This window comes from Epinephelus lanceolatus, chromosome 6, assembly GCF_041903045.1.
Source record: "Epinephelus lanceolatus isolate andai-2023 chromosome 6, ASM4190304v1, whole genome shotgun sequence".
In the NCBI taxonomy this organism is placed as follows: domain Eukaryota; kingdom Metazoa; phylum Chordata; class Actinopteri; order Perciformes; family Serranidae; genus Epinephelus; species Epinephelus lanceolatus.
In genome coordinates, this window is record NC_135739.1 from 13,658,322 (window position 1) to 13,685,635 (window position 27,314).

At 41.3% G+C, this 27,314-nt stretch overlaps 1 protein-coding gene across 13 annotated transcripts in view; it reads right to left on the bottom strand.

Moving 5' to 3' along the window:
- Positions 1-9,304: 9,304 nt before the first annotated feature.
- Positions 9,305-27,314, bottom strand: part of celf5a (cugbp, Elav-like family member 5a) — a 227,054-nt gene continuing 209,044 nt past the window's right edge. For 4 of the 13 annotated variants that reach the window (XM_078168655.1, XM_033621727.2, XM_078168658.1 and 1 more), the window contains exons 8-12: positions 18,115-18,330; positions 17,715-17,807; positions 15,329-15,472; positions 11,233-11,396; positions 9,308-10,718 (exon numbers count right to left, since the gene is read on the bottom strand). In XM_078168655.1, coding sequence (XP_078024781.1) covers positions 11,269-11,396; positions 15,329-15,472; positions 17,715-17,807; positions 18,115-18,330 — 581 coding nt within the window. In that variant the 3' untranslated portion in view covers positions 9,308-10,718; positions 11,233-11,268. Of the gene's footprint in view, positions 10,719-11,232; positions 11,397-15,328; positions 15,473-17,714; positions 17,808-18,114; positions 18,331-27,314 lie in introns of all 13 variants that reach the window. The other 9 variants (XM_033621734.2, XM_033621733.2, XM_078168653.1 and 6 more) reach the window with 4 other exon arrangements.

Sequence of the window (27,314 nt, forward strand, 5' to 3'; positions counted from 1 at the left end):
ACAAGTTGAAACGAAGTCTCAGCGAGGCTGCGTCTTGCTGCTATGTCATCTTAAATCGGTCATGTGATTTGGATGCACCGGCGAGTCCGTCAACTCCAGAGGCTTAAACACAGTCACATTAAGTATTCACTGGTATATCATAGTGCTGTATTCTAGGCAGGATGGAAAAGTCTCTGAAGCAGAACTTTATAAAGTCAACATTGTTTAACTTGCTCCTGAAACCTGGCACCTCTTAGTCTAGTCATCCAGTGGGCCGGATTGGACTCTTTGGCGGGCTGGTTCTGGCCCACAGGCTGTATGTTTGACACCACTGGTTTAGGGTTTAACCAAAGCTATGCCATACAGTGACAGAAATCATTTCACATCCACACAGGGTCAGTGGTGTACAGCTGTTCTTTCTCATTCAGTGCAATGCTATAGGATTGACACTTGGTATCAGATGATCCGCAAGTTCATGTATCAGAATTGGTATCGGTATAGACGTTTCATTTTGTTTTTTCATCATATGAATATTGTTAATAGTAGTGTACATGAATCTAAATATGGAAACACATTTACTGCGTCTGGGTCAAGACACAACACATAATGAGCAAAACACGAAAGCTTTCAAGAACTACTAGTGTTTCACAGTGACTACATCTTGTAATGCCACTTGTGTCCTGATGGGGTCCTCAGTCCATAAGGCCTGACAGCTCGTAGTATACAGACAGTTTTGACAAGCTGGCTGTGTAGCTGTAGGGATCCACAGTATGTTCTCAGTCCCCTGTGTAAATGTTACCTCTGAGTGCTGAGCTGGCTGCTGGCTTTGCTTTTGTCTGCCAGAGCGCTGCATGGCTCCAAATAGGATTTAGTCTGTGGTTTAACACCAGGTTAGAGTCAACACACACGCACGGTGCTGATATTTGCACTACACACGAACAATGAGCGCTCTGATTAGGAGGAGAGGGATGTGATCAGTTTTTTATCGCCATCAAAAATGCAATTAAGAAAGCTCCTGCACACTCCTTATGAAGACATTAAGAATTAATGTGCTATAATTAGTAGATGTAGATTTAATTTATATCTTGAATTAAGTTGAAAGTGTCTTGGTGCTTTTATTACTCTGAGTGACAGAATGTTTCGTCACACATGCAATCATACTTAATCTCTCCATGTCCCATTTCTTCAAATAAAGACAACAGCGCAGGGAGCTGTGTGGTTAGGAAGGAGCCGGCCAATGAAACGTGTCACCATTTTCACCCGTTACAGGCTCAGCGCCCTCGTGTCCTAAATCACATCTTGCTTGGGTGACTTCATCACCTTGTTCTTAACATTAGGAGGACAGCAGAGAGATGGAGAGGGGTAAGGAGAGGGGGAGATTGGTGGTAAAAAACTGTACTCGAGTACTCTACTACTATTTCCATTTTATGCAACTCTATCTCTCGAGTATGGTTACTTTTCAGGTTGTGATCTCACATGTAAAAACCTTGTGATAAGCTGTGACGCCCCTCCCACTGTCTTTGAGGACGTTCCAGCCAACCTCATTAGACAGGTGGCTGATGTGGGAGGGTCGTTACCTTGATTGAGCTCACCTGGGCCTTCTAGGACATCCACCTGGCATCGTTGTTCTTGGTTTGCACCTTCAACACCTCCACAGCACACCTGACACACATCCATGTGTGGCTTTCATTCCTGACTTTGCTATAAAATACAAAACATGATTTAATCAGTAGTTTCCATCCTTTGACCCCTTTCAAGAAAAGCAGTGTTTGGTTGGGGGCCCTGGTTCAAAACCTACAGAGAAAAATCATCCAACATCCACACAAAAAGCAAATATAAGAAACATGTAATCCCATTAATCATCTCATGACCCCTTAGTTTCATCTTGTGACCCTCTGCAGGGGCCCGACCCCTATGTTGAGGAACACTGGACCAAACTAGCTAATTGTACATGAGCAGCTACAGCAGCAAAACACTGCTTACACCTTGTTGCATCAGTAACAACAATCTAATAATGTCAAATTTAATAAATACAGCAGACACAGGGGAGACTTTCCTGCTGAGCCAGTACTTTAAGTACATTTTCCTGGCAGTACTCCTGTACTCTTACTTTAGGGGACTGGGGATTTAAACGCAAGACTTTCACTTGCTGTGGAGTATCTGTATTGCTCCTTTTACGTAAAGAGAACTAGGCTCACCCTGACACATGATGATTGCTCTAAATTAGCTGTAAACTGAGCTGATAACATGTAAGCTGTATTTGTGTGTCCTTCCAGTTTCTTTTGAATGTGAAACAAAGCTAAAAAGCTCCGAGCCTGGTCTTGATTGATGTCGTCTGTTGAGATGCAGCCATCTGACAGCACTGTCAGGCAGCACCAGCCTTACATAATAACCCCATGTGAGAGCGCCCTCTCAGTCTGTTGAAAGAAAGTGACAACTCCTGAACATGGAAACACAGACTGACACTGGAAACTTCTACTTTGTAAAAACCAGAAATGCAAAATAAAGATCTACAGAGGATGTATCACATGTTTGCAGAAAAACTGCCCACGCCTGCATAGAATGCTCGACCAGCCTCTTTGAGCCATCCTGTCTTGACTTTCCCCCATAAACAAGGACAATTACCAAGCTAATGAGTTGAGAAAAAACTGCTTGAGTGATTGATACTCTCAATGGGGAAATTAATTTGATATTAATAGAGCACTTGGCAAGATAAATAGATAGTGGTGTGTGAGTCCTCTCCTTGATTGATAATGGATAGATTGATGGCTGTCTTAATACAAGATGTTCCTTAGACCTAAATGAGGTGGCCTTGATGAGGAGAGACTTTCGTATCATGAGATGATCAAGCGCTCGGAGCATTATGGGGAGCAAAATTACTGTGATATTGATATTTAAGGTGCCATACGTCCAGTTAGAGAGGATGCTGGAGGCCTCAGGTGCATATTATATGATAATAATTATAACAGATCGAGGACAGGATGAATAGTGACTGTAGCATGTGTGGAAAATATCTTACATGAGTTGCAAACAGTATGTTTTGCTGTTTAGACTTGATTTAATGATGCACATGTGATCGTAGATTTTGGGAGACGTCCCCCTCAATATTGGGACCATAGTGAATCTGTCCCCTCCCAATAAAAACATAAAATTAGCACTTTTATATCCTCCTGAGACCTGAACTTTTGTTTGGCTAGCATTTTTAATTTCTCTTAGCTATTTGGGATTAGCAGGACCTGATAAGTATAAAAAACACTTGACACTGTCAACTATAATAAAGTCCTATCATCCTCAAACCAGTACTTCCTAATTAACAGTGTCTTAGCTTATTACTGTTGCTAACATTAGTAAAGTTTGTTGCCACATCAAACTGCAAACACTATTAATCATAAATAAACAAGTTTCAACATTAGAATGTGATCAGGTTTTGGACCTTGTCCACTTTTGTGTCGGCTGCAGACTGACTTGGCAGAAATGGCCGCCATCTTGTTTTTACATGGATTGGTGTACTCTGCTCTTACTACCACTAGACGGAACAAAACAGGCCTTAGGCTTGTGCTAATAACATTAGCATGCAACGTATCTAGTACCTTGTGAGTTGAAATAAAGTCGAATTTTATAACGTTACCTTTGTTAAATGTTGCTGTCGTCCCTGGCTTCATATGAGAAGAGGAAAACTTTGCTAGCTGCTTGGCTAATTCATACAATGTAAAATGCCAGACTGGTGCTAATAATGTTAGCATGTTATATTTCTTTGGAAAACATGTTTTGTATAAGACTGTTGTTTTGTCAGTGAACCTTGTGAGTTGTAACAGAGTCCAATTTTATAACGTCACCTTTGTTAAATTTTGCTGTTGTCCCTGGCTTCATATGAGAAGAGGGAAATTAGCCTAGCTAGCTGCTAGGCTAATTTATACTAAAATGCCATAGGCTTGTGCTAATAACGTTAGCATGCAATATTTCTTTTGAAAAAGTATTAAATACAAGACAGCTGTTTGGTCAGTGAACCTTGTGAGTTGTGGCTTGTGCTAATAACATTAGCATGTTATATTTGTTTGGAAAACGTGTTTAGTAAAAGACAAGTGTTTGTCTGTGAATGCTGCGAGTTATAGTGAAGCTGATTTGTGTACTTGTGTTTGAAATTGTCTCTATTAAGCCATGTTTAATGTGTGTTTAATGTGTGTTTTGAATCAACTAAACTTTACAGCACTTCACAGAAACCTCTGAAACCAACTAGTGTTGTGGAGGTGTAACTGCAGAGTGACACAGACACCACCGCCACACGAGTATAAATGCTCAGTATAAGGTCCAGTAAACCCAAAATGTGATGTCCTCATAAGATGACAGGTTCTCAGGAGGATATTGACAAAAGTAAAGACATTTCCACCAGAAATTAATTCAGAAAATGCCAAATTTGTGCAGAAAAAAATCATCAAAGGGCAGGAAATTAAATGTCTGACACTCAATGTTTCCTAATGAAGGGGCCCCAAACCACCTGTTTCATGTGTTCCCTCAAATCTTGAAGCCAAACTCTTGCCCTTGGTCAGCCATTGCTGTGAACTCATTCACCTGCTCATATGAGATCGTGTTTGCCTTCAGTCTCACAAGTGTCTCCTTAAATGATCACCTTGCATCACCCCTGCAGCTCCTGATGACTCCTAAGACCCCCCCAACCTCCTCTTGCAGACGCATTTTGCTTAATGATGCACTCAGAGTCTGATTGTTGCACCGAATAGAAGACATTCAACATACACATACATTACACCCTGTTACATGGGTCACTGCTGCAGAACAGAGAGCAAGAAGTTACTCATTTCTCAGTGTGTGTGTATGTGTAAGTGTGTGTGGTTTTAAGACCGCTCTAGTCGGAGCGATTATACAGCTATCTCATACCGCAGGCTCTCTCATACCTGACCAACTCAATCTTTCTGTGTCTCCTCAATAATCAGAGTGACAGCGAGCAACTAGACATATCTCACCCACTGGCTCGCTCCAGAATGGGTATTGACCTACATATCAAATCATATGCTCCTGGCTCGTGTGATAGAGATTGGGGAAGGGGTTTGGGGGGGGGATAACACTGTATGATTGGCAGTCCTACTTTAGTAAACACGTTGCATCCCCTGGGTTTCTGCCTCTTCACATGTATCCGCTGTTAAAGGTAAAACACAGACGGCCTGCAAATCCTACACGAGCTGAGACTTCCTGCCACTTCAGCAGTGTTTCCTCTGCTACTGTAACAGTAGAGAACAGCTGAGAACACCTGGTTGTCTGTGTGTGTATTTTTATTAACGAGCCGGTGTCACCAAACTTTTAACAAATGGCCCCCCGGCACCCTGACGCCCCGAAAAACCCAGCTCGGAAATTAAGCATCTGCATCATAAATCTTGGAAAGTTACAATAATTTGCAATTCACTCCCTCATCAAAGGCAATATTACCCTAATTTATTATCTCCCCGCACGAGGGGCGCGCAACGGCCGTGGAGATAAGAGTTTATCAGGAGGGGGATTGATTTTCATTAACTGATTGTAATAAAGATGAACTGCCTGCCGTGCACACTGACCAAGAGCCACACTTTATTGTAATTGGGACAATTTATTTCATGAGCCAGTGGCTCTACTTTTTTGTCCCTCCCACTCCTTTTTTTTCCCTCATATCTGTCACCACTCCTCAAAATGTGACTATCTCAGCTGCTTGTGATGCTACAGTGACTCCTGATGTAAGAAGGTGATGATTACAAAGTGCATGTGGAGAGGCGAGTCAACTGTCAACAGATGTTGCATCAGATTTTAGCTTCTGGCACCAAAGCGGAGCTGTAGTTAGTGATGTAAACTTGACTGATGCTCGATGCCTTCCTTATTTCAATTTACTGCTTCCTGCTTGTCAAAATGATAGTTATTTGTTCCCCTGTCTTTCTCCACCTCCCAACTGTCTACGTGCCGTGGTTTTTGTTTGTGAATCCTGCTCCCATCATATACGTCCTGACACATATTTCAGTTGGAGTGCGTCTCCGTGCAGCAGAGCAGCATCAGGTGACCCGCTAACTGGCAGAGCCTTCAGTCTCCACCATGACAGATAATCCCAATCAGCCTACACGCTGCACTGCTGGGTTTCCATATGAGTATGAAATGGGTACATTTCCTCTCAAGCTTCCAGCATTTTATGAGAGCCTGGTGTGAGAGCAGCAGAAAAAACAAAATGTTTACAAAAGTTCAAGCTGTGCGTGTGGAGTAATAACCCAGCTATCCTTTAAAGGGCATTGACACTGTGATCACAGTTTCATCACTTAACAGGGACGCGGCAGCAGCAACAGACTCCGAGGTGGTGAGCTGGAAGAGGTTACAACATCTGCACTCGCAAACTTTCAAGGTCCTTGAGAGCAAATCCTTGTGCAACAACTCCCCCTCTCTTTGCACGGTGGTTCAGCACGCTGGTTGACATAATATAACTGTGAGAAACAAAAACATCCTGTTTGAATTTTTATTGTAAAATTGGAAAAAAAGGAGAGAAAGAGAGAAAAGCCCCAATAAGCATTTCTTTTTGATACATATCTTTATCTTACCATAACCATAAAAGAAAAAAGAAAAAATAAAAGTGGCTGAATAAATAAATAAATAAATAAATAAAATAAATAGATAAATAAATAAACATCAAGTTACATACTTGACCCGATAATTAATTATAAAATTATTTAATCATCAATCATTAATATGAAGTAATCTAAGCAGCAAGTATTAAGAAATTTCAACAGGGGAAAAATGTTTGGTTTCTCAGGCTAATACAGAACACATAATTTTTTTTTTATAAGTTTTTTTTTATAAAAAGATACTGCTTTCCCTGTCAGTTAATCCATGCTGTACTGACGCTGCCACAAAAACAGGTGGCGCTCTCCTTTAAAAATAAATAAATCAACAAAGAAAAACAACCTGTAAACTGCATTTTCTCCTCCAGGTTTTAAAGAATAGTACTGAGATTCCTCTTTTTGCGCCCTGTATGTCAGTAAAGTCTTCTTCACAGACTCCATACTGCTGTTTATATGTTTTTGTATGCTTTGTGCTGAGAAACCAGAAAGTTAACATCTTTATAAAGCGACCCACCCCCTCCCCTGACACCCGCCCCCATTTCAAACCCTAATCTATATGTACCCAAAGAAAGGTCCTGTGCTGATTTTCCATAATATACAGATTTCATATTTATAATAAGCTACTATCCTTAGCATTCAAACCATAGTTAAAGAATCATATTGTTAATACTAGTAGTACCATAATCTTTAACCCTCCCAGCCCCCATTGAGCATGCTCAGAGATTCAAAGGGCACCATGGTAGGATGAGAAATATATTTATATATATATAAAAAAGGATAAAAATGGATGAAAAAATGTAGGAAATAAACTTTAGTTTAACCACATGCAGCTGCTGTTTCCTTTCTTTCAGTCAGTTCTGTTAATTTAAAAATGTTAACTCAATTAATTTCTTGGATTTCAGTCATTTTATTACTTTCCCTTTTCGGAGTTTCATAGTGGATATGTATATTTAGGCCTCTGCACTCCATACAAACCGTCTCCATCCACAAACCTTCACTGTTTTAATTGCGTTCAATCAAATTTCATTTTTTTTCTCTTGGCAGAATGAAATTAACTTAACATCTTTCCCAACTCATTAAATTTCAGCCACAGCTGGCATCTTTAATTTGCATTACCCAAGCTGTTGTGAAGGCCAAATTTAATTTGATTTTAATAATTTAAAAAACTCTCCAGTAGAAATCCCATAAGAAAAGATTTTTGAGTGGGTTTATAAGGCCCTGTATGGCCCGGGGAAAGGAGGGCATATATCACAGCTTCCTAAAGCTGCTGGGCCCTGACAGCAGAAAGGAAACTAACAGTAAGTCACCAGCGGGGGAAAAGCTGTCTTCTGGCAAATATATATGAAATCTAACCTTTTCACTGGGAAACTCTATTGTATATCATTTCAGCCTGGACGGACCCTCCTCCTTTGATGTTACACTATAACACAAAATCAAATACTTGTTTCCTACTAATCAATATTTCCTGAAATTAACACAACTATAAGAACATTTCCAAGGAAATCTGGCACGTTTAAAGTGTGATGAGGAAATGCGGTGGATATGCTTGCATAATTTGGCAATTCATGATGAGAAAAGGCATTTTAAAGATTTTGTTTTTTTGTACAGCATCTGAGTATTGCCTGCAAGAGAACAATATATAGTGAATGAGGGTAATCAGTAGTCATACACATAAGAAGAATGGCTGGAACAAAGTGAAAAATAAAAGATCAGGACCTGGGCAGCCATTCTGGTGATGACATTTGTCGTAGAGGCAGAGTAGACTCTACATGTGGGGATGGGGCCGCAGAGACAGCACTGTGATTCGACGACTGAAGCACTGATGTGTCTAAAGTTAAGAGTGATGATCGAAGGTCTCACAGAGTCCTGAGGGGGCAGGCTGCTTCAGAGCGAGCTGAATGGCATGTTGGAAAAGAGTGGATGTTAGCTGAACAAATCGGAAAGTGAAATGGATTTTAAAAAACTCATAAACAACTCATAAAAAACAGATTTCATCTCGGATGTGCTGCACGCGTGTCTCTTTGTAATAAGCATCGCCGCAGATGACGCTAGTTTAGTTAATTAATCATATCTGATACGGCGTGATGTGTCGTGACCACACTGTATAGGAGCCATGTGTGACCGCCGCTAATGGTAAGCTGTCGTCTCGTCGAAGCAGCAGCAGCTGTAGCAGCTACACTTACAGGCCTGCTGCTGTCTAATTGATGGATCATTTTGCTCTTAATTTGACCTCCTAAGGCTGGTAATGCCAGGCTGTTCCTCACCATGTACAAGCTCTTACTGTGCTATTATACCCTTTGGAAAAAAAAAATATACAGCTGCTCTTCACTGAAGAACTTGTACAATCTACTCTAAACACTATATACAGATCCTGTCGCAGCCATGTCACCCTCCAAACCTTTCATTTTTTAATGATAATGACGTAGATTTAAGTGCCTTCCCGCAGGATGTGCTGCCTCTGTCAGACTCGGGGTCCCCTCTGAGAGTGTGTATAGTAGTTAGACGGGAGAAAAGACTCCCATGCAACCACTGAGAGAAAAATGGACTCTGTCACTCAGTCAATTCATTCAAAATGCCAATGCGTAATTGATTGCGCATCTCTTGCCCTGCGGTGCTGCTCCCCATCTGATCAATATTATCATTATCCTAATTATGCTGTGGGTTAGCTCTCGGCCCCCGTGAACTGATGGTCCCTATTAAGAGAGAGATATGCTGGCACTTGGAGGTGAGGCGAGAGCGAGAGGTGGGGGGATGAGAAAGAGGAGGGGAGTCTGCTCTCGCCTGCTGAGAGCAGCTGGAGGAGCTTGGCAGCGGGAGAGGGCACGACCCGGCAGGGACCACTGTGACACGCCGATGGAAATTTTTACAACTGCTGTCAGGCTCATTTGTATATTTTATTAAGCAGTTACAGATGCTGTGCTGTTTTACTGCTGCGTATCCAGCTCAGCCGGGTGGCACTTTTACCACAGTGCTTTATGGTCAGATTATCTGTAATATCAAGGCTTTAATGATGACATGGAATTACTCTTGCTTCAATTATGGTATTGCAACGCGTTGACAGGGACAGAAGACAGCGATACATGGCTAAACACACTGCAGATCAGCAAGGCTCGCTTTAAGAGGCTGTTATTGTGTCACTTTTGGCACTGCAGGACTGCTTTCTTCTTCTACTGACACAATAACGCCGACAGATCACACCTCCGAGATGAAATGCTGTCATGCGGGTGAAGCAATGAGTGGCAAAAGAACGTATCTGAACATGCCCGAAACAATGTCTAACCCACATATTCTACGCCACTAAAATAGTATAGCTTTATACATTTTTTTTCTGTTTTGTTTTAATACTCCTTAAACCCAGTAGCTATAAATGTAAAAGGAAAAAGAAACCAAAACCCATTTCCTCTTTTTTTTTCAACCTGAAGCTAGTATTTCTTCTTAAGTTTAACTTGTAATATTATTAGTAGTAGTTTGTAGTATTAGTATCATTAATACTATATATTACTGTTCAGAACAATAAAAATGTTTGGTCCTTTGGTCCCTTAGGGGTGAAAGATTTGCAGTTCTACTGTTGCTAATGGAAACCTCAGTGACCTCCAAGAGTCATAGTTCTGCGCTTGCTGAGAGAGATGGTGAGAGAATAAGAGAAAGAGGGAAAGAGAAAGAAAGTCTGTCAGTGGACGAATAGAATAGCTTCTTTTTTTCCACTGTTTTTCTTGATCTTCAAGTTTTAACCCTCATTTGTCCAGTACAGTAAAAGCCACAAGCGCCTCTTTCCTTATATATATGTGTATATAATATGTATATAGAAATCTATTTGTTGTTGCTGCTTTTTTGTTTGTTAGTTTGTTGCTTAATTAACAATTCAAGTCTCAACAAGAAAAAAGTTCTGTTGTTTCAGTCTCATCACATCTTTTTTCAGTTTTTTTTTCTTCCTCTCGTCTTCCTTGCACTGTGCCATCTGTTACTGTTAAGTCCCCCGGTGAAGCGCCTCCTCCTCTTTCGCATCTTCCTTTTTCTGCCGTAACCTATATCTTCGTAAGTAAATGCTGATATGTCTTCAAAAATTCCTTATGTGTTGATTTTTTTAAAACATATTTTGCTTTCAAAGAAAAAAAGTTTAACTCCTCCGAGATATCTTCATGTGTCCTCTAAAACCTGGAAAATAGAAAAGGAGGGAAAAAAAAGGCAATTTTAGATCTCACTGCTCATTAAGCTGTCATTCCACAGATCCATTTCTTTAAACTTTGGATAGTTCAATATGGCTCTATTATATCAGTGAAATGGTCTGGAGAGAGCTAACCCACACTGGCACACCAATCAATCTTTGTCAATCACCATGATGACAGATCTTCCCATAATTAATATGCCTGCTGTGAGGCATATGAAATCAACCCTTATAGTTCCTACATGTCTGCAGATACTAAAACTCCAGAAATATGAAAATACTCAGCTTTACATTCACTGAACACACAGTATATTCATTTCTATCTATCAAATAGAAAAGAAAATTCAAGCAATCCAAAGAAATCTCAAGGACGTTTGGCTGTCAGCGTGCCAGATGTCAACTGACACTCTTTCAACCAGAGTTAAATTCTCAGTTTCAACAGAAACAAGGTTAATGATCTAAATCTTGAAGCGATGACGGCGCTTTGACACTTTGCTGGCTCACCTGTGCTGCTGCAATGAATACTGAAGGTAGGCTGTGTCAGTAAGGGCGGCTGGCATCCTTCGGTCTCTTTAGCTGGACTTTCAACCTCTTCATCCCAATCTGAAAGCCATTCATGGCTTGAATAGCTGCCTGTGCACTAGCAGGGTTGTCGAAGCTCACGAAACCTGTGGGAAAGTACAGTTTCATTAGCTCAGCTGAGAGTTAAGACCATTATGAGTGCCTATAATAGGGCTGCAGCGGTAAATCTGCAGTAGACTAGTTTCACGATATACCTTGGAATGAAAATTAGCAATTACCATACCATGTACATTTGATTACCTACAATATTGGGGAAAAATGCAACTGGACAGATAATTTCACCTGTGCATGCACTAAGGGCGTAAGTTTTATTTCAACATTCAGGGGGACACATATGAAATGTGAGGTTTGGGGGTCAGCTGCCAGAAGATTTTGAGCATCAAACACTTATTTGTGCCTTTGTTGCATTAAACTACAGTGTAAATGTCTTTAATTTTGTCAAAATAAAAATCCTCCTCAACATTGTTGTTGCAATTTAAGATTATACACTGACTCCACTAATCCAGAGCTCAGTTAGCCAAGATTAGCAGTGATATTGATCCTACATGTGTAAACAGTCTTCAGCCACTTTATGTCACATGTTCTGGTCACAAAACTATTTAATTCCTGGGATTTAATATTATGTAACTCCTCTAGATGTTAACTTAAGAAGAACCCAAGTGGACATTGTCTCTTGCTGCTCACTTCTGGTCAGAGGGCTCATCCTGCGTAAATGGAAGGACTCTTCACCTCAGACATATAGATGTTGGATCAAGGATGTTATGTGTCATTTACAACTGGAGAAAATCTGCTGTTTTATTATTTATTATTTTTCCCTTTTTAAATTTTTAGAATTTTTTTAAATTGTTTTTTTTTTAAATTATATACATACATTTTTTTCTTAAATTAATTTATATATATGTTTACATATATTCATATTTTTTTATATTTGATTTTTTTTATATTCAAATATATGAATATGTATTTAATATATCTTTTTTTATTATTTCAATATATTTAAATTAATATTTAATTAAATATTTATTTTATTTAGTTTTCTTTCTGTCCTTACTGGTTCTTTGTTTGTTTAGTAATACTCTGTGTATCTTTGTGGAATTACCAATAAAAATACCTTGTTAAAAAATAAAAAATAAATAAAAGTCCTCTGCTACTCTTTATGTTTTTGCTGGAGAGGACAAATGCACATGTTCTTAATACTGTCAGGGACGTGCCCCCTGCGTCTTCTCCAAAATCTACACCTATGGCGTGCTCATCTCCTTTGCCCCTCGACTGCCTGTCAGACTTTTTACGCATACTTCCATTTAAAAAATAAAAAAGAATTCAAGTTTGAATTATAATAAACTGTTTGTTCAATCAAAAAAAGCCCCTCTGTTGTCATTCCTTTAAGGGTCAATGTAACTGATAATAAATACAAAACAATAATTGTGTGACGCTGTGAAACTGTGATATTTTCTGAAACGGTTGTCGTACAGTGAAAATCTCATACTGTTGCACCCTAATGCCTAAACAAGCTTCAAAATAAAAATTTAAGTCAATATTTAGAGATGATATCTACTGCAAATGACTCATCTGGCAGGAAGAGAAAATGGCAGGAAAAAGGGTGGAAGATATAAACAAATATCTCTCAGTGTTTCCTCTGCTTGATCATGGTGGCCTGTCTCCCTCCTGAAGGAGTCTAGATGGCGTTGTTGAGGCAGGCAGCACCTTTGGGCTGCCGAGCAAGTGCTCAGTGTCGGTGACAGTGTGCTATGAAATTGTTTTTTAAACCAAAAACAAGCTTGACAGTTTATTTTTTCAGAGTTTAATATGTCCACAGTGAACAACACAGTGTTAGAATTGGATTTTGACCAGCTGCTTCTTGTCGCACAACTTCTCATCAACTTTTAGCAGCAGCTAAAATAACCGACCACTGTGGGAATCCAGATGCAACAAGTGTGGGGGTGTTACTGTCATAAGGCATCACTGTTGTGACAGTTTTTGTCTGAAAGAGATGTAATATCAGGCAGTTCTGTAATCCCTCAGAGAGAGAGTAAGACATGTCCACAATATTTTGAAGGTTAAGACGGATGTAACTGCTGATTTCTGAGGGTTTGATAGAAGAAAAAAAGATGTAATGACTCATTTGTTCCGTATAAATAATCACTTTTATGACTACTTACTTTTGTAATCACTATCATGATAAGTTTATCCCTTTAAATATTTTTTTTTGAACTAAATATATTTTTAATGGAACTTCCTGACATTCCTCGAAAGCCCAAAAATACAAAAATGAATGAGCACAAGTCCCTGTGCAGAGTAGTGCGACAAAAACGAGCAAACATAGTTCATCATGAGGAGACAAGTCTGCATTTCCCCCAAGATACACCCCTCCTCAAACCTATGCTGAACATCCTGTTTTCATCATGTGTAAAAATAAAGCCTTGAGAATTCAGTGACCAGAAACTGCAGTGGAGTGTGTCTCCGCTTGATGCGCTCCCCTGTGTCTGTGGTGTCATTAGGAGCAGTCGATGACCCATGAAAAACAGCAGGAGCCTCTCCACGTCCACAGCCACCTGGGAGAGATGTCTGCCTGGCCTGCTTGGCTCTGGGTTGGCCCATTAGGGCGAAGGCTGGGCGGCGCGGAGAAGGGCTGAATGCAGGTCTGAAGAAAGTATAGCGGCATGGAAAGGAGGTGACCTCCTAACCTGCCATCAGGTTAACACATTTGGGCTGGGAGCGGAGATGAGATGGAGAGGAGATGCAGGCTTAGAGCTCTAAGCCCTCCGCTCTGTCCTGTCACACATTACAAGTGTGCTTTCTCTCTTACTCCTTGTTTCCTTGTCTTTTGCACACCATCAATCTAAGTTTATCCCCTCTTTCTCCTCTCCAGATTAATTACACCAGTGTGCTCCTTCCTTCCCCAGGCCTAACATTATGTTGTAAATGCATAGTGTATAAGTCAATACTGCAAATAGCTCTTCTTTCATGAATTTATATGTTATTAAGTCCCCCCAGGGAGACGGGACTGGCGATCAATTTTGCCCAGGGTTCTGCTGTTCCCTGAAGTGAAAACAAATGCTGATCCATAATTGTCCTTTGCCTTTCTCCCCCCCCCGCCATCCCGGCCTGTCTCCTCAAAGTTGTTATAAGCCCTGGGGCTTGTTGGTGTGTGTTGGCTGACGGAGCTAAATGGGACGGGAGGTGCGGAGGTGTGTGAATCAGCCTCAGCAGTGAGGGTATTGACAGATATTGGGGTTACAGAACGGTGATGTGGATGCTGATACAGCACCTCAAGGTTTTCAGGTCACACAGCTGCCAAACAGAAACAAGGACATGGGCTCTGATCGACTGCATCATGGCTAGTTTGGCTACAATGTATTCAGCACATTTTCTTTTCTGCAGCACTGATGCCAAAGCACAGCAGTCATCAAGATGCAAATTCGGGTCAGTCAGGGGAAAGATCCTTCAATCCTCCACGTCTGGGAGCTGTCAAACATCATAAAAATCTACAGCATCTAGGAAAATATATTTGTTTAACAAACAGTTTGGTGCGCGGTATGAAAATTAAAACTTCCATTATTGTGAAAATGTAACTTACACTATGAAGCTTCACGCCTTAGCTGTGAGTTTTTACACAACACCCACAAATGTCTGAATATTCTGAAAAAACTATAAGCGATCAGGCTGCAAAAACAAATGTTGTTTTGTACAAGAGCACATTGCTGTTTGTCCAACTCCTGAAAACATCCATTATACATTTCCCTTGAGTGCATTTATGCAAATAGATGGTGAGGTTATTTCCCCCTGTATTACTTTCTGCTTATTAGAAATCATAGTGGAGGCCTGTGCATCCAGACCTGCCATTAATGCATCTTTATGTTGATGGTTAATAATTACAATCAAATATAATCACACCCAACGCTAAAAAGAAGCCAGTAAAAATGCACGGAAAAAAGCAAAAGTCCCATATTCTGATACAGCTGTATTACTGTGTGCTGTGGACTTGATAGCTGTGCTTGAGTGGCAGCGAGTAACTCACCGAAGCACTTGCTCTGGTTGGTTGCCCGGTCCATGAAGACCTTAGAGGAAATGACGGTGCCGAAGGGCAGAAACATCTGCATGAGTTCATTGTCTCCAAACTCCTGTGGCAGGTGGTAGATGAACAGGTTACAACCCTCCGGACCTGAACACACAGAGAGCGACAGACAGAGAGAGAGTGTTTGGTTGGTGAGGGATAGAGAGAGACAGCTGTGAATTTGTCATTTTGATCTATGCAGTCTCTCGTGTCGACTAAATTAAGATAAGTGGAAATAGATTTTCAGGATGTCTGACATTATCAGTGATAAAACATAACTGTTCTTAAACACACAAAGATAAATTGAAAAGTTCTGCATTGATTTGCTGATACTGAACGGACGAGAGTGTGTTTAAAATTTTCTATTTACATTTTTAAAACTTTTCTGATTAAATATTAATAGAAGGACTAAATCTACATGATAGATCACATCCTCCATCTAGTAACCTTCTGTAGTGCGATCAATGACTACATTTACATGCACACTGATATTTCACTATTATTCTGTCCTGTCTGAATCCCTGTCTGGAGCCTATCCCAGCTGACATTGGGTGAGAGGCAGGGTACACCCTGGACAGGTCACCCGACTATCACAGGGCTGTTTATTCATGCATTCATTCATTCAACAGCATATTCTACTTTGATATTCTGAATTATGCCTTCTCCTAAATGAAGCATTTTCCAATTAAGACATGTGGGATACAGGTTATTATTTTAGCTTTAGGAGCAGTCTTTGAACACATGTATATAGCATATTTGGAATATGCATCTCAGTTGGGGTTTGTCCTGCAGTTTGTACACAAAAAAATCCTATGTTGATGGCTGCTTTTAAACGTGAAAATTAGTGGAATATTTATTTTCAAAAGCAATGTAAACAGCTTTGTAGGAACTGAAGAAATAAGATCTAATCAATCAAAACTCAGATTAAAAAAAAAAAGAAATGAAACCTGTCAAGTATATGAGGTGCAAAACTGAGGCCTTGATATGTGGCCTTCAATCACACTTTCGCACCTCCTGTCTGACACAATCATTTCTTTCTTTACTGTTTTTTTTTTTTTTTTTGAAAACATGGAGAAAGATCATAGACTGTATAAAATAGTGGACGTAGCTGGTTTGTGGTTTTCTGTTTTGAAGCCTCAAGAACGGCATTTTGATAGTCGCCACCTCGGAACTGTGGAGGAGCGATGGTTGGATCTGGCTCACAACGTAGCAACACCTCACAAGACAGCCTGTCACTCAGAGTGCCCCCTCTGCCATGTTGACTTCTGCCATAAAGTTGGGCATCTTATTTATTCTATTAAGATTATTTTTTGGCTTTTGCCTTTTATTAGACAGACTTAAGCATGAAAGGGGATGACATGCAGCAAAGGGCCACAGGCTGGAGTTGAACCCACTGCAGCTGCAGCAAGGACAATGCCTTCATACATGGAATTCCTGCTCTAACCACTGAGCTACTAGGCGCCATAAAATTGTGTGTTTTAACGTGGGTATCCATGAGGATTGACTCACTTCTGGAGCCAGCCTCAAGTGGCTATTCACAGAACTGCACCTCCATGTTAGCTTCATTTTTCAGCCCTAGACGTTGCCGCTTAGGAAAGACATGCAGGAAACGATCCCAGAAGCTAGAAATCAAACTAGAGACTCGCTGCTCAGGGCATTTCTGCCTGTGTGGTATGCACTCTAACTACTCGGCTAATGGGTCACCCCTGACACAGTCATTTCTAATATTAAAAACACAGACACTGCCAAGATCAAAAGAACAGCTGTTACGAATTCACTGCAAATTACACAACTTCAACGCAACCTGAATGAATCATTATTGTATAAACCTGCAGTAGCAACGAGTGGAAGTGATGGGAAATTGCATTGTGAGTTACTTTATCTTCATGTAAGCTGCCACAATTTCATTGTAACCTCACATTCTACATTTTCATTAATTTTATTTTGCCACCATCCTCACAGCTAAGGATTTTATTATATAAACTTCAATTATTACTTGTGAAAAAAAAGCACGGGCCTGTGTAGATTACATGGAGCCTATTTTCAGAATAATATAGTGGGATTAACACTGTTCACTCATTCTCAGAGTTTATGTATCTATTACCTTAAATGAGATGTGAACTGCATTCTCTAACATGTTCTCTCAGCTGTCCCTCTCTATTACAGATAGAGATGTGTGCGGTGTTAACGTAACATTCATCTCTCTCGCTCACATTCTTTATGTATGTATTACACAGAATGAGGTGTGTACAGTGCTAAAGTAATATTGGTTTCTCATGCTCATCTTCTTTATATGGCTATTACACAGGATGAGAGGTGTGAAGTGTAAAAAGTAATAATGTTCTCTCACCCTCACCTTCTCTCTGCTGCTGCTGCTGGATGACCTGGGGTGGTTGGGGCAGTGTCTGGCCAATGGGAGTCAGCGTGGTGGCTGGGTAGATCGCTGCAGAGAGGTAGAGAGAAGGAGAGAAAGGAGGGAGCGAGTAGAGAGAGAGGAGCGTAAAAACGGAGATCCCACAGAGAACGATGTCAAGGATGCTTAAGGTCGATCACACAAGCATAACATGTGTAATCAAAGGCTCTCTGATGTTATGTTCTAAGGCGCTGTCCTACACTATCTGAATACATACAGCCTCACACTCACAGTACTTACCCCCGCAGTAATTGTCCCGTAGCTGCTATGCATTTAGCATTTACGGCAGATTATAAAATCACAGAAATACGGCATAGTAAACAAAGCTGTCTCACACCTGTGTATTGCTGTACTCCAGTGAAGGCTTGCTGGAGGGTGTCAGCAGCGGTGGGGCTCTGGGTGGAGTATGGCGGCAGGCCGTTGGTGTACACAGTCTCCACAGCGGGGTGTCCGTTGGGCTGATGAGGGATGCCGGTGAATCCGTTGACGATGGGCGTGACGATGCTGGGCACGGCGGACGTGGTGATGTTGGCTGGTGGAGAACTGAGGCCTGCTGGGGGCAAAATAAGGTTTACCGTTACCGGATCATGTGCACTCAATCTACACATAGCTCTACATGATACTACAAAACAACTGTAATGTATTAAGACATGTTCACATAGACATGCTCTCCTGTTGTGTGCAGAGAGTAAACACATCCCAGCACGGGCAGACACACACACACACACACACACACAAAGCACTGCATCTCCTCTCTAATGCAAGGACACGGGTGCGACGTGAGTCTGTCACATATCCGCCGTTTGTCGTGACACATCCTGCAGGATAGCTGGGAAGTCAACCTGTGAAAAATGAGCCTGTCCGTAGTGTTTGTGCGATACCCTGCTGGCTCCTACTGCTCAAGATGATGAAACCACTATGCAACTTCTGAGAGAGAAAAAAAGGAAAAAAAAAAGGGAAAAAGATCTGGACTAAATAGAGGGAGATTACAGAGGGAGATTCGCTCGAACGAGCAGGTAGCAAAAATACAAAGATGCCTCTTACTTTTATACATTGTAAAAAAAAGACAAAATAACAACAGTTGGCAGTTTGACAAATGGGTGGGTCATAACATATAATGTGCACGCCTGAAAGGCAGCTGCAGCATGGTTCATGAGTGGAATTGAAATTGGATGCTCCCTGTCCTCTCTCATTCAATGCATTTTAAAAGGACCCTCCTTTGGAAAGTGTTTCCAATTATGCCAGGAACATCAAAGTACCCATTTTGAGCAGAATCTCACTGTGTGATGGTCTCTCTAAAAGGGCTGCTCCGTGGCAAAGCATCCAAGCTCGTTGAAGTACAGCTCCCCCGAGGACCACCTCTCAATCTGGAAGCCCTCGCCCTGATTGGACAGAAAGCCCAGGTTGTCACGGAAACCCTCCAGCAGGCCATATCCCTACAATCTGGTGCCTGAGCAAAGAACCCCCTGTGAGAGGTGGTCCAGATAGGGTAAACAATCACATCCTGTATACACATAACATACACTGAGATTTATGCTAATGCCACGGTAAATATGCTGTACATCACATGCTGAAACCTCCCACCACTGAGTAATATCATCTACATATCCATATGGAATTGCTTCTCTTCTTCTTTACCTATGATCCCTCCTCTCATTCTTCCTCTCCTCTTTCTGCCTCAGCATTTAAGTCATGAGGAGGCTGACAGTCAGGCAGGCAACTGCAGTGACCAGGGGAATTGCCCGGGTCCAGTGAGAGCTGTTGTGTCTTTTGCACTGGTTTCCTTTTATTTATTTTTTTTGAAGCCTCCCCACGATTGCTTGTTTCCTGCGGAGCTGTGATGAATTAGACCGCAGCTTCAGCCCATTCTCCTACCAGGACCCAGGAGACTGCCGCTCCTATTCTGAGGGCTAGAGACAGCTAGTCTGCCCGGGCCACACGCACTCTACTGTACCGCCAGATAATGCACCCTCTCCATCATCAGGCAAATTCATTTTCCAAGGCTTAGCAGAGCTGTGGGAGCGCGCAGCTATGTATGTGTAGCAGTTGTAGTGGTAGTAGGAGCTGCAGTGGTAGTAGTAGGTGGTAGTGGGGACCACTTACATGCAATTGCATAATATCTAGGGTCAGCAGTTGGACATGACGTGTATGGTAAAGGAGAACACATGTCATAAGTAAGAGAGTGAGGCCCTGAGACTGAGTCCAGTCCTGTTATCGTGCTGGAAATGTCACAGCAGGGAGTAAACATTAAAATCAGACGTGTCATAAAGACAGCACTGATGTTGTAGTGAGGCAAAGCTCTGAAACATTTTTCCACAATAACTAAACTAAACTAAACTGACCTGAACTGTAACAAATACCACAGCAGCTGGGCTGTACGTATAGTGGGTCAAAATGATGTAAAGACAATAAGCAACACCATGGCCAATAAAACAATGATTACATGAGAAAGCCATTTATGTGGCCTCGTCATCATCTTCATCCTCACTGTCACAATGACCCAATATCCAACACGAGCAGACCCTGAGAATGTTCTCCTCAGCTGAAATGGGTAAGTATTTCCTACTATCCTGAACTAGAAAATAACAAGACATTTTCATTTTATACCTCAGTGGACATATAGTTCTTGCATTGTGGGAAATTGTATTCATAGGCTGTTTACAATGCACACACAAGAGTGCGGATGTCAGTGTGTGCTGCGTGTACTGGCCTGTAATAATGACATGTTGTTCCCCACTCTGGCATGGGTGAATACGAAGCCACGGGACAACAGATTACATATTCTATACAGCTAGCTCTTAACTATCACTTCTCCACTCTTATTACTGCAAGAAAGAGGTCTGCACTGCAAAACAGTATGTATATGTGTGTGTCACATATATTTATGTTATGGAAGCAGAATTACATTCATATCCTTGCAGGCTGCTTCTTAGAGGGGGAAACTGTTGATTTGCTTCTTGCCACGACTGCTTGACGAAAGAAATATTCACATGCGGCAGAAGCATTTATTATGCTAATTATACATTCAAATCAACGAGCAATGCTATACCCATTCTGAAGAGTGCAGTCATTAACGGCACAAGGACTGTCTTTCGCTGGAGCGAAATAAGCACTCAAAACAGATGCTTTCATCTAACTGATTTAAAATGTGATGCATTTAGACTCAGACAGAAAATGTCTGCCTGGTCCTTAAAGTGTGAAAAATAAATCTGAATATGGGGAGGGCAGCTTTTTCAAAGGCCAACTGATACCAAGAAACACTACGTGACTTTTCATACTGTCCCTTAGATCATGGTCCAGGGACCCAAGGTGTCAGGGCTCCCCTGACCTTCACCTGAAAAATGCCACTCAAATTTACACTAAACGACCAGGGAGAGACTCAAAATTATCACAAAGAGATGCAAAGAAACTCCAAAGAGACATAAAATGACAAATATACCTCAAAGAGACACAAATTGACCTTTAAAGAGATGCAAAACAGCAACAGAGAGATGCAGAGGGACCACTACGGGACACAAAACTACTACAAGGACACACAAAATAATCACAAAGAGATGCAAAGAAATTACGAAGAGACACAGAACAACTTCAAAATGTCATTCCGACACAAAATGATCAAAAAAGACAAATATACCTCAAAGAGACACAAAATGACCTCTAAAGGAAATTTGCAGGAAAGCCCAATCAGTCTTTTTTTCAGCATTGGCAGTATAAAAACAAAATCGGGGAGTGCAGCAAAATGCCGCCTACCTACTTTTGTTTATGCAGAATGCGCCTTTTTCGGGGCAATGGGTGCCGTGAGCAAGTGACAAAACGTGTAACACGTGACGTAACCAGTGACGTGGGAGTGAAGCACAGCTAGTCAGTCCTTCGGCGATTCTCATAAGTCGGCCCATTCTTCACCGTTCCTGTCATCTGACGGTTAATGGCCTCTTCGTTTGCAAGGGCAAGGAGGCTGCGCAATTCCTTGTCTCCCCAGTTGCTCATCTTTACAGTGTCTGTCAGGTTTGCATTTCCCTCTTGCTACTAGCCGCTTGCTAATTCCTGCTATCAGCTATTTCCTGTTTATCCACCGCCAGTGGCTCACATGTACGGTGTCATCAACAGCTCCTCCCACAAGTCTTCAACAACCCCTCCTGTTGCAGAAGGCCGCCTCGGTCTTTTCAAACTAAGAGGGAAAAAAAGGGGTGTAAAAGGGGCTACAGAGATACAAAGGGACTACGAGAAGACACAAAACAGACTACAAAGATACACAAAATAACCACAAAGGAACTAAGAAGAGATGCAGAATGTTTACAAAGAGGCACAAACTGACCATGAAGAGATGGAAAGAAACTACGAAGAGACAAAGAACGACTTCAAAGAGACACAAAATGACTACAAAGAAACATTAAACAACCACAAGGACACACACAATTACCACAGACAGACACAAAAAGATGCTGATAACAACATCAGGTCAAGTTTGTGTATCTTGCTCCTGTGTAGAAGAGTTGGTGGGGCCTTTTGCATGTCTGTGCCCAGGGCCCATTGACTCACAATCCTCCCCTGCCTTAAATACTTATAAGCATTTGTAAAACAAACAATCAACAAATCAATGTGTTTTTTTGTCTAAACATATTAAAATACACACCAAAATAATTATAAAATGGAAGCATGGTGTGTTATGGGTTAGATAACAGGTGATCCTTATCAATAATGTCATGCACAGCTGCTGAAGGATGTACTGAGTCTTTCCACTTAAAGGCCCTGGAAAACTATTTTCTCACTGATTTCCCTGCTATGAGTGATGGGCTCTTACAAGAAAACACAATTTCTGTTTTGGTCGGTATTTCACATGAGAGATCTGTATTTATTTGGTGGGTTGCCAGGTCACTGTCAATCACCCACACCCACACAGCCCCGATGATGCAGATTAGATGATTAATGTTTTACTTTGATTTTTGCTTATTTTTTTAATGAATATTCAGTGCAGTGGAGAAATATTTAATATTGTACGTCAAGTTTTCAGGGACTCTAAGTTTTAATTAAACACTTGTTACTATCATAACAAAGACCAATGATGTGCGCTCCATCTGTACTCTGCAATTTGGGAGATTTCTGCTTGGGTAGAGTAGGATCAGTGCCTTAATTCATTTATTAAGTCTTCCTACTGTTTGTCATCTCCACTGATGACCTTGTTAATGTTTCTGAGACTGCATTTGTAGGCTGATGACGTAACTCTGTAGAGTCATGTAGCGTCTCTGGTTGAGGGCTTGAAACAGAAGCTTGCCTCCGCAAGTGAACAAATAAATATCAGGGGAAGCAATTAAAAACATCTTTAAACAATCATAATACAAAGTCCGTGATCAATGATCAGTCTGCAGAAGAGCTCAGCAATCTGAGAGTAAAAATAAACAGCAAAATGTCAAGTTTCATAGAAGCATCATCTCTATCAGGAAAGTCTGAGGAGAGCTGCAACTAAATTGAACACTAAGAGTGGAGACACAATCTATAAAGCACATGTCTGCAGTGTCTTAGAGCGGTGGTTCCCGACTGGTCCAACCACAGGGTCCAAATTTCTCCTTAGTCATTAGTTTGAGGTCCACACAGTTTATCACATTCAGCGTCATACTTGTGTTTGGCCATGTTGCTGAGCTCGTTTGCTGTCTCTGTCAAGTAGCTGTCTGTTAGTCACTCACGCTACAGCAGAAAACGGCACTTCAAAATAAAAACTCTGTGCTAGAAATTTACTGTACTTAAAAACTTGACACATTATCAAGTCACTCGCGGTCCACCAGAATGGGCCCGCAACCCAGTTTTGGACTGCGACCCACCAGTTGGGAACCACTGTCTTAGAATGTGCTATACCTACAGTAACCCCCTTTGCTTGACTGATAATAGAAGAGAGACCCAAAAAGTGTTGGAGCTGGCACCACCGCCACCTATTTTTCCTGCTTTTAAGGTCTTGTATGAGCACTAAGAACTCGGCCCATGTTCCCTCCGCCATGGTCACTGCACCACTTGCCTATCCACGGCAAAACTAGGGCTGTACGATATTGGGATAAGGATATTACTTGTGATAAATAAACACATAAGTGTACTCAGTTCTGCCTTTCTGCTGCTTTTAGTAAAAGGCAAAAATACAACAAACTGCTTGTTGAATTAAAAAAATAGGGCGGCATGGTGGTGCAGTAGTTAGGATTGTCGCCTCACAGCAAGTGGGTCTCTGCTTTTGGGTAGGGGAGTGGTGGGGAGACCTTCTGTGAGGAGTTTGTGTACATCAACTTAATGTCGCAGCTGGCAAATGTTGATTCAATTTCAACTACCTTTTATTCTTCCAGGTGGCTTAATCCATAATAATACATCATAATTTATGAGTTGATTTATGTTTTGTATTAAAAATCTGAATCTGCAAGGTAATTGGCAGCACGGTGGTGCAGTGGTTAGCCTTGTTGCCCCACAGCAAGAGGATTCCTGTTTTGAACCTGGGGTTGCATGTTCTTCCTGCGTCAGCATCGGTTTTCTGGGGGTACTCCAGCTTCCTCCCACAGTCCAAAGACTTAAAAAATGAGAGGAAGTAATTTCCTCCTTCCTTTTATTGAACAAATTGAACATACACCTGAACACAAAAGGTACCAATTAAAAAAAAGATAGTTACAATTAAAGTGCAGTTTGCCACCGATACTCTCTTTCAACAATCCCAATACTGTGCAATATCGCACACTTTCACGATGTGTTTACTGTGCATGTTGAAGAAACGAAAAGCTTGCACGCTTACTCAATGCCACACAAGCTTAATGAAGACAACATTTTGATCCTACTTGGATCTTTGTCTTTTTTTGTTGACCTGATGAAGATTCAATTAGGATCTTAACGTTGTTTTAAACTTGTGTGACATGAAGTAAGCATGCAGGCGTTACTTTTCTCCTTGTGTATGCTGTTTTTAAATAGCCTTGCACCTATGTGATATGTGTATAATTATTCACTCAACTCTTTATTGCACATGGACATCGCGATGACAGTAAAAAAAATATATATAAAGTGCAGCAACAGGCAAAACTACACACCTCTCTACCTTTCCATCACAACAACACCTCTATGGATAAAAGCTTCCTCCAAACCGCTGGTCAAATGTGTTGGACACAGAAAAAACACTTGTTTCCAAGAATACAAACCCATAAAACACATTAATTCCTTGTAATGTTAACAATACTAATAAAATATTTGTGATTCATCTTCAGCTAATGTTAAGACTGAACTCTGTAAAAACTTGAATCATTAACCTTCAGCGTCAAATACAAAACAGGGCAATAAACTAAATACAACTTCCACACAGCCAAGCCTCCACTGCTGTCTGCTCCACTCTCAAGGCTAAAGTACATACAATGCATTGACCATACCAATGTGCCTGACTTTCAGATCCCTGAGCAGAGCAGCTGGGCAGCTTGTGAAGCTCTGCTGCTCGTGCGAAGCTCACTTTTGCTTACACGCATCAGATTCAGGCTGCCCGAGAACTGTGGCTTTGCACTCTGAAAGTACTGGCACGCACAGGGAACAAGGATACCTTTGGCTGTCACAGAACTGCTCACTTGTGCTCCTGGGAGTTGTTACGATTCTGACGCAATAAGGCTGATTTAAACTGAAAGGAGGAACATTTGTATTGGAGGGACAATGGTCCTTTGTGCGACGGGACGTGTTTCTAAGTTGATATCTTTTCCCTTAAAGATAAGATTACTGTAAAAGTAATCTTGGGGAAGGTAATGTCTTAAAAAAAAAGCAGCTACAGTGAATGCATTTTTACAGTTTGAGATAGGCTGAAAGCTGGAGGTCACAGCATCAATTAAGACACACAGGCGTTCATTTCCCCAGCTGTTTCATCTGGCTCCGAACAGACTACAGCGCTGTGCTCTGTTCCAAATAGCTTGGATGTGATACGTCAGTCATAGCAGTGAATCTCCAGGATTCTCATTCATTCTCATTAGCTAAGTCACCACCATGCAGTGCTGCTTTTTGAATTTTGTTTTCAGCAGGTTAACTTCTAACCTTATCTGCCCTTCGTATTTGTTTGTATTACACTTGGCCATTAAATATCAAATGTCTGTATCACATGTATGATGCGCCGTGGAGGACAGGTGCACATATTGAGAAAGATCACCATGTCAAACAGCTCATTAGTTTCATGGTGTTTGCCACCATGGCAGTGTTCTGCATCGATGGTGTAACCATGCTCGAATCCAGCGGGGATGTTGTGGCACATCTAGCCTGCCTGTGAGTGGGCTGTCTCTGGCTGTGGAGCATCTGCAGTGTACTTTGTCTAATATGTACTTGCACATGTACATCTTCAGCACCATGCAGCAGAACATTAGAGCGACTTTGATTACACACTTCTCACTTCCTAACAATGCATCCTTGACAAGATGTGTTCCTCACCACATACACCCAGCAGGATCTGCATCTCCCTCCATTCCTCCCTTCCTCTCCTCCCTCACCCTCTTTATCCACCTCTCTCTTTCTCTTTCTTCCTGTTCCTCCAGCTCTGCCTCTCTCTCTCCCTTGTTTTGTTTAACTTTTATTTCTTCTGCAGCGCTCAGGGAGCGGCACCTGGTGAACATTATTTTCAAAAAGCATCATCATGCATCATTGTAAGGATACATGCTCTAATCAGCTGAGCCATCTGGCAAACGGCTTATGCACCATCAAGCTTAAATGCTTTGCATCTGTTGATCAAATGGATGTCTCATTGTTTTCAGAGTAACACCCTTAACCTCTGAGCCTCTTTGTTCTTCGGCTCGCTGTCACAAACAAGATTTTTTATGCTGCGGAGGTTGTACTGATCATTTAAAAAAAAGATTAATGCCACACATTTACCACAAGATCAGGCCGTTGTTTTTCATCTGTTAAGCTACTATTAGAGCTTTATGTTAACACATAGCCGTGTAGGTGATTCAGAAAGGTGGTAGTCTAGCTGTCAATGCCGATTGCTCTCATTTGGGAAGGAAAGGGGACATTAACCTTTCTGCCTTTTATGCCTTAGTACATCTGACACAGCAGCCAAATGTCAGAATTTATAGATTTGTTTTGAGCGCTAATTTGGTTGATGAGAGGACTTAATGCATAAATTACACCTCTGTCGAAGCAGAGAGGCACTCTGCTCCAGGACCCTAAAAACAGATTCTGATATTACAATGAATTATTCCACTGACTTGTGGCAGACATCCTACAGTCTCTCAATAGTGTCAGAGTCTCTTGGCCTACTTATACAGACAGCCTTGCCAGTAATGTTATGTATTCCTTCAATGAACTCTAAATAAGTCATAGCCACAAGTGTGAAAAGGGAGAGAGAAAATAGCTGTGTATACCAAAGCAGCAAGCTCCACTACCACTCCTGCAGCTGCTGGCAGCCACACTCAAATTAATGAATGAAGAAAGGGGAAATAAAACATTTCATATTTATGATAGTCCTTGAGAATTCACGAAAGCCATGCTTTCTCTCAAGGATTAATAATATATTACATTCAATAATAAAAGGTAATCAGTCGGCTGTAGCTTACACAG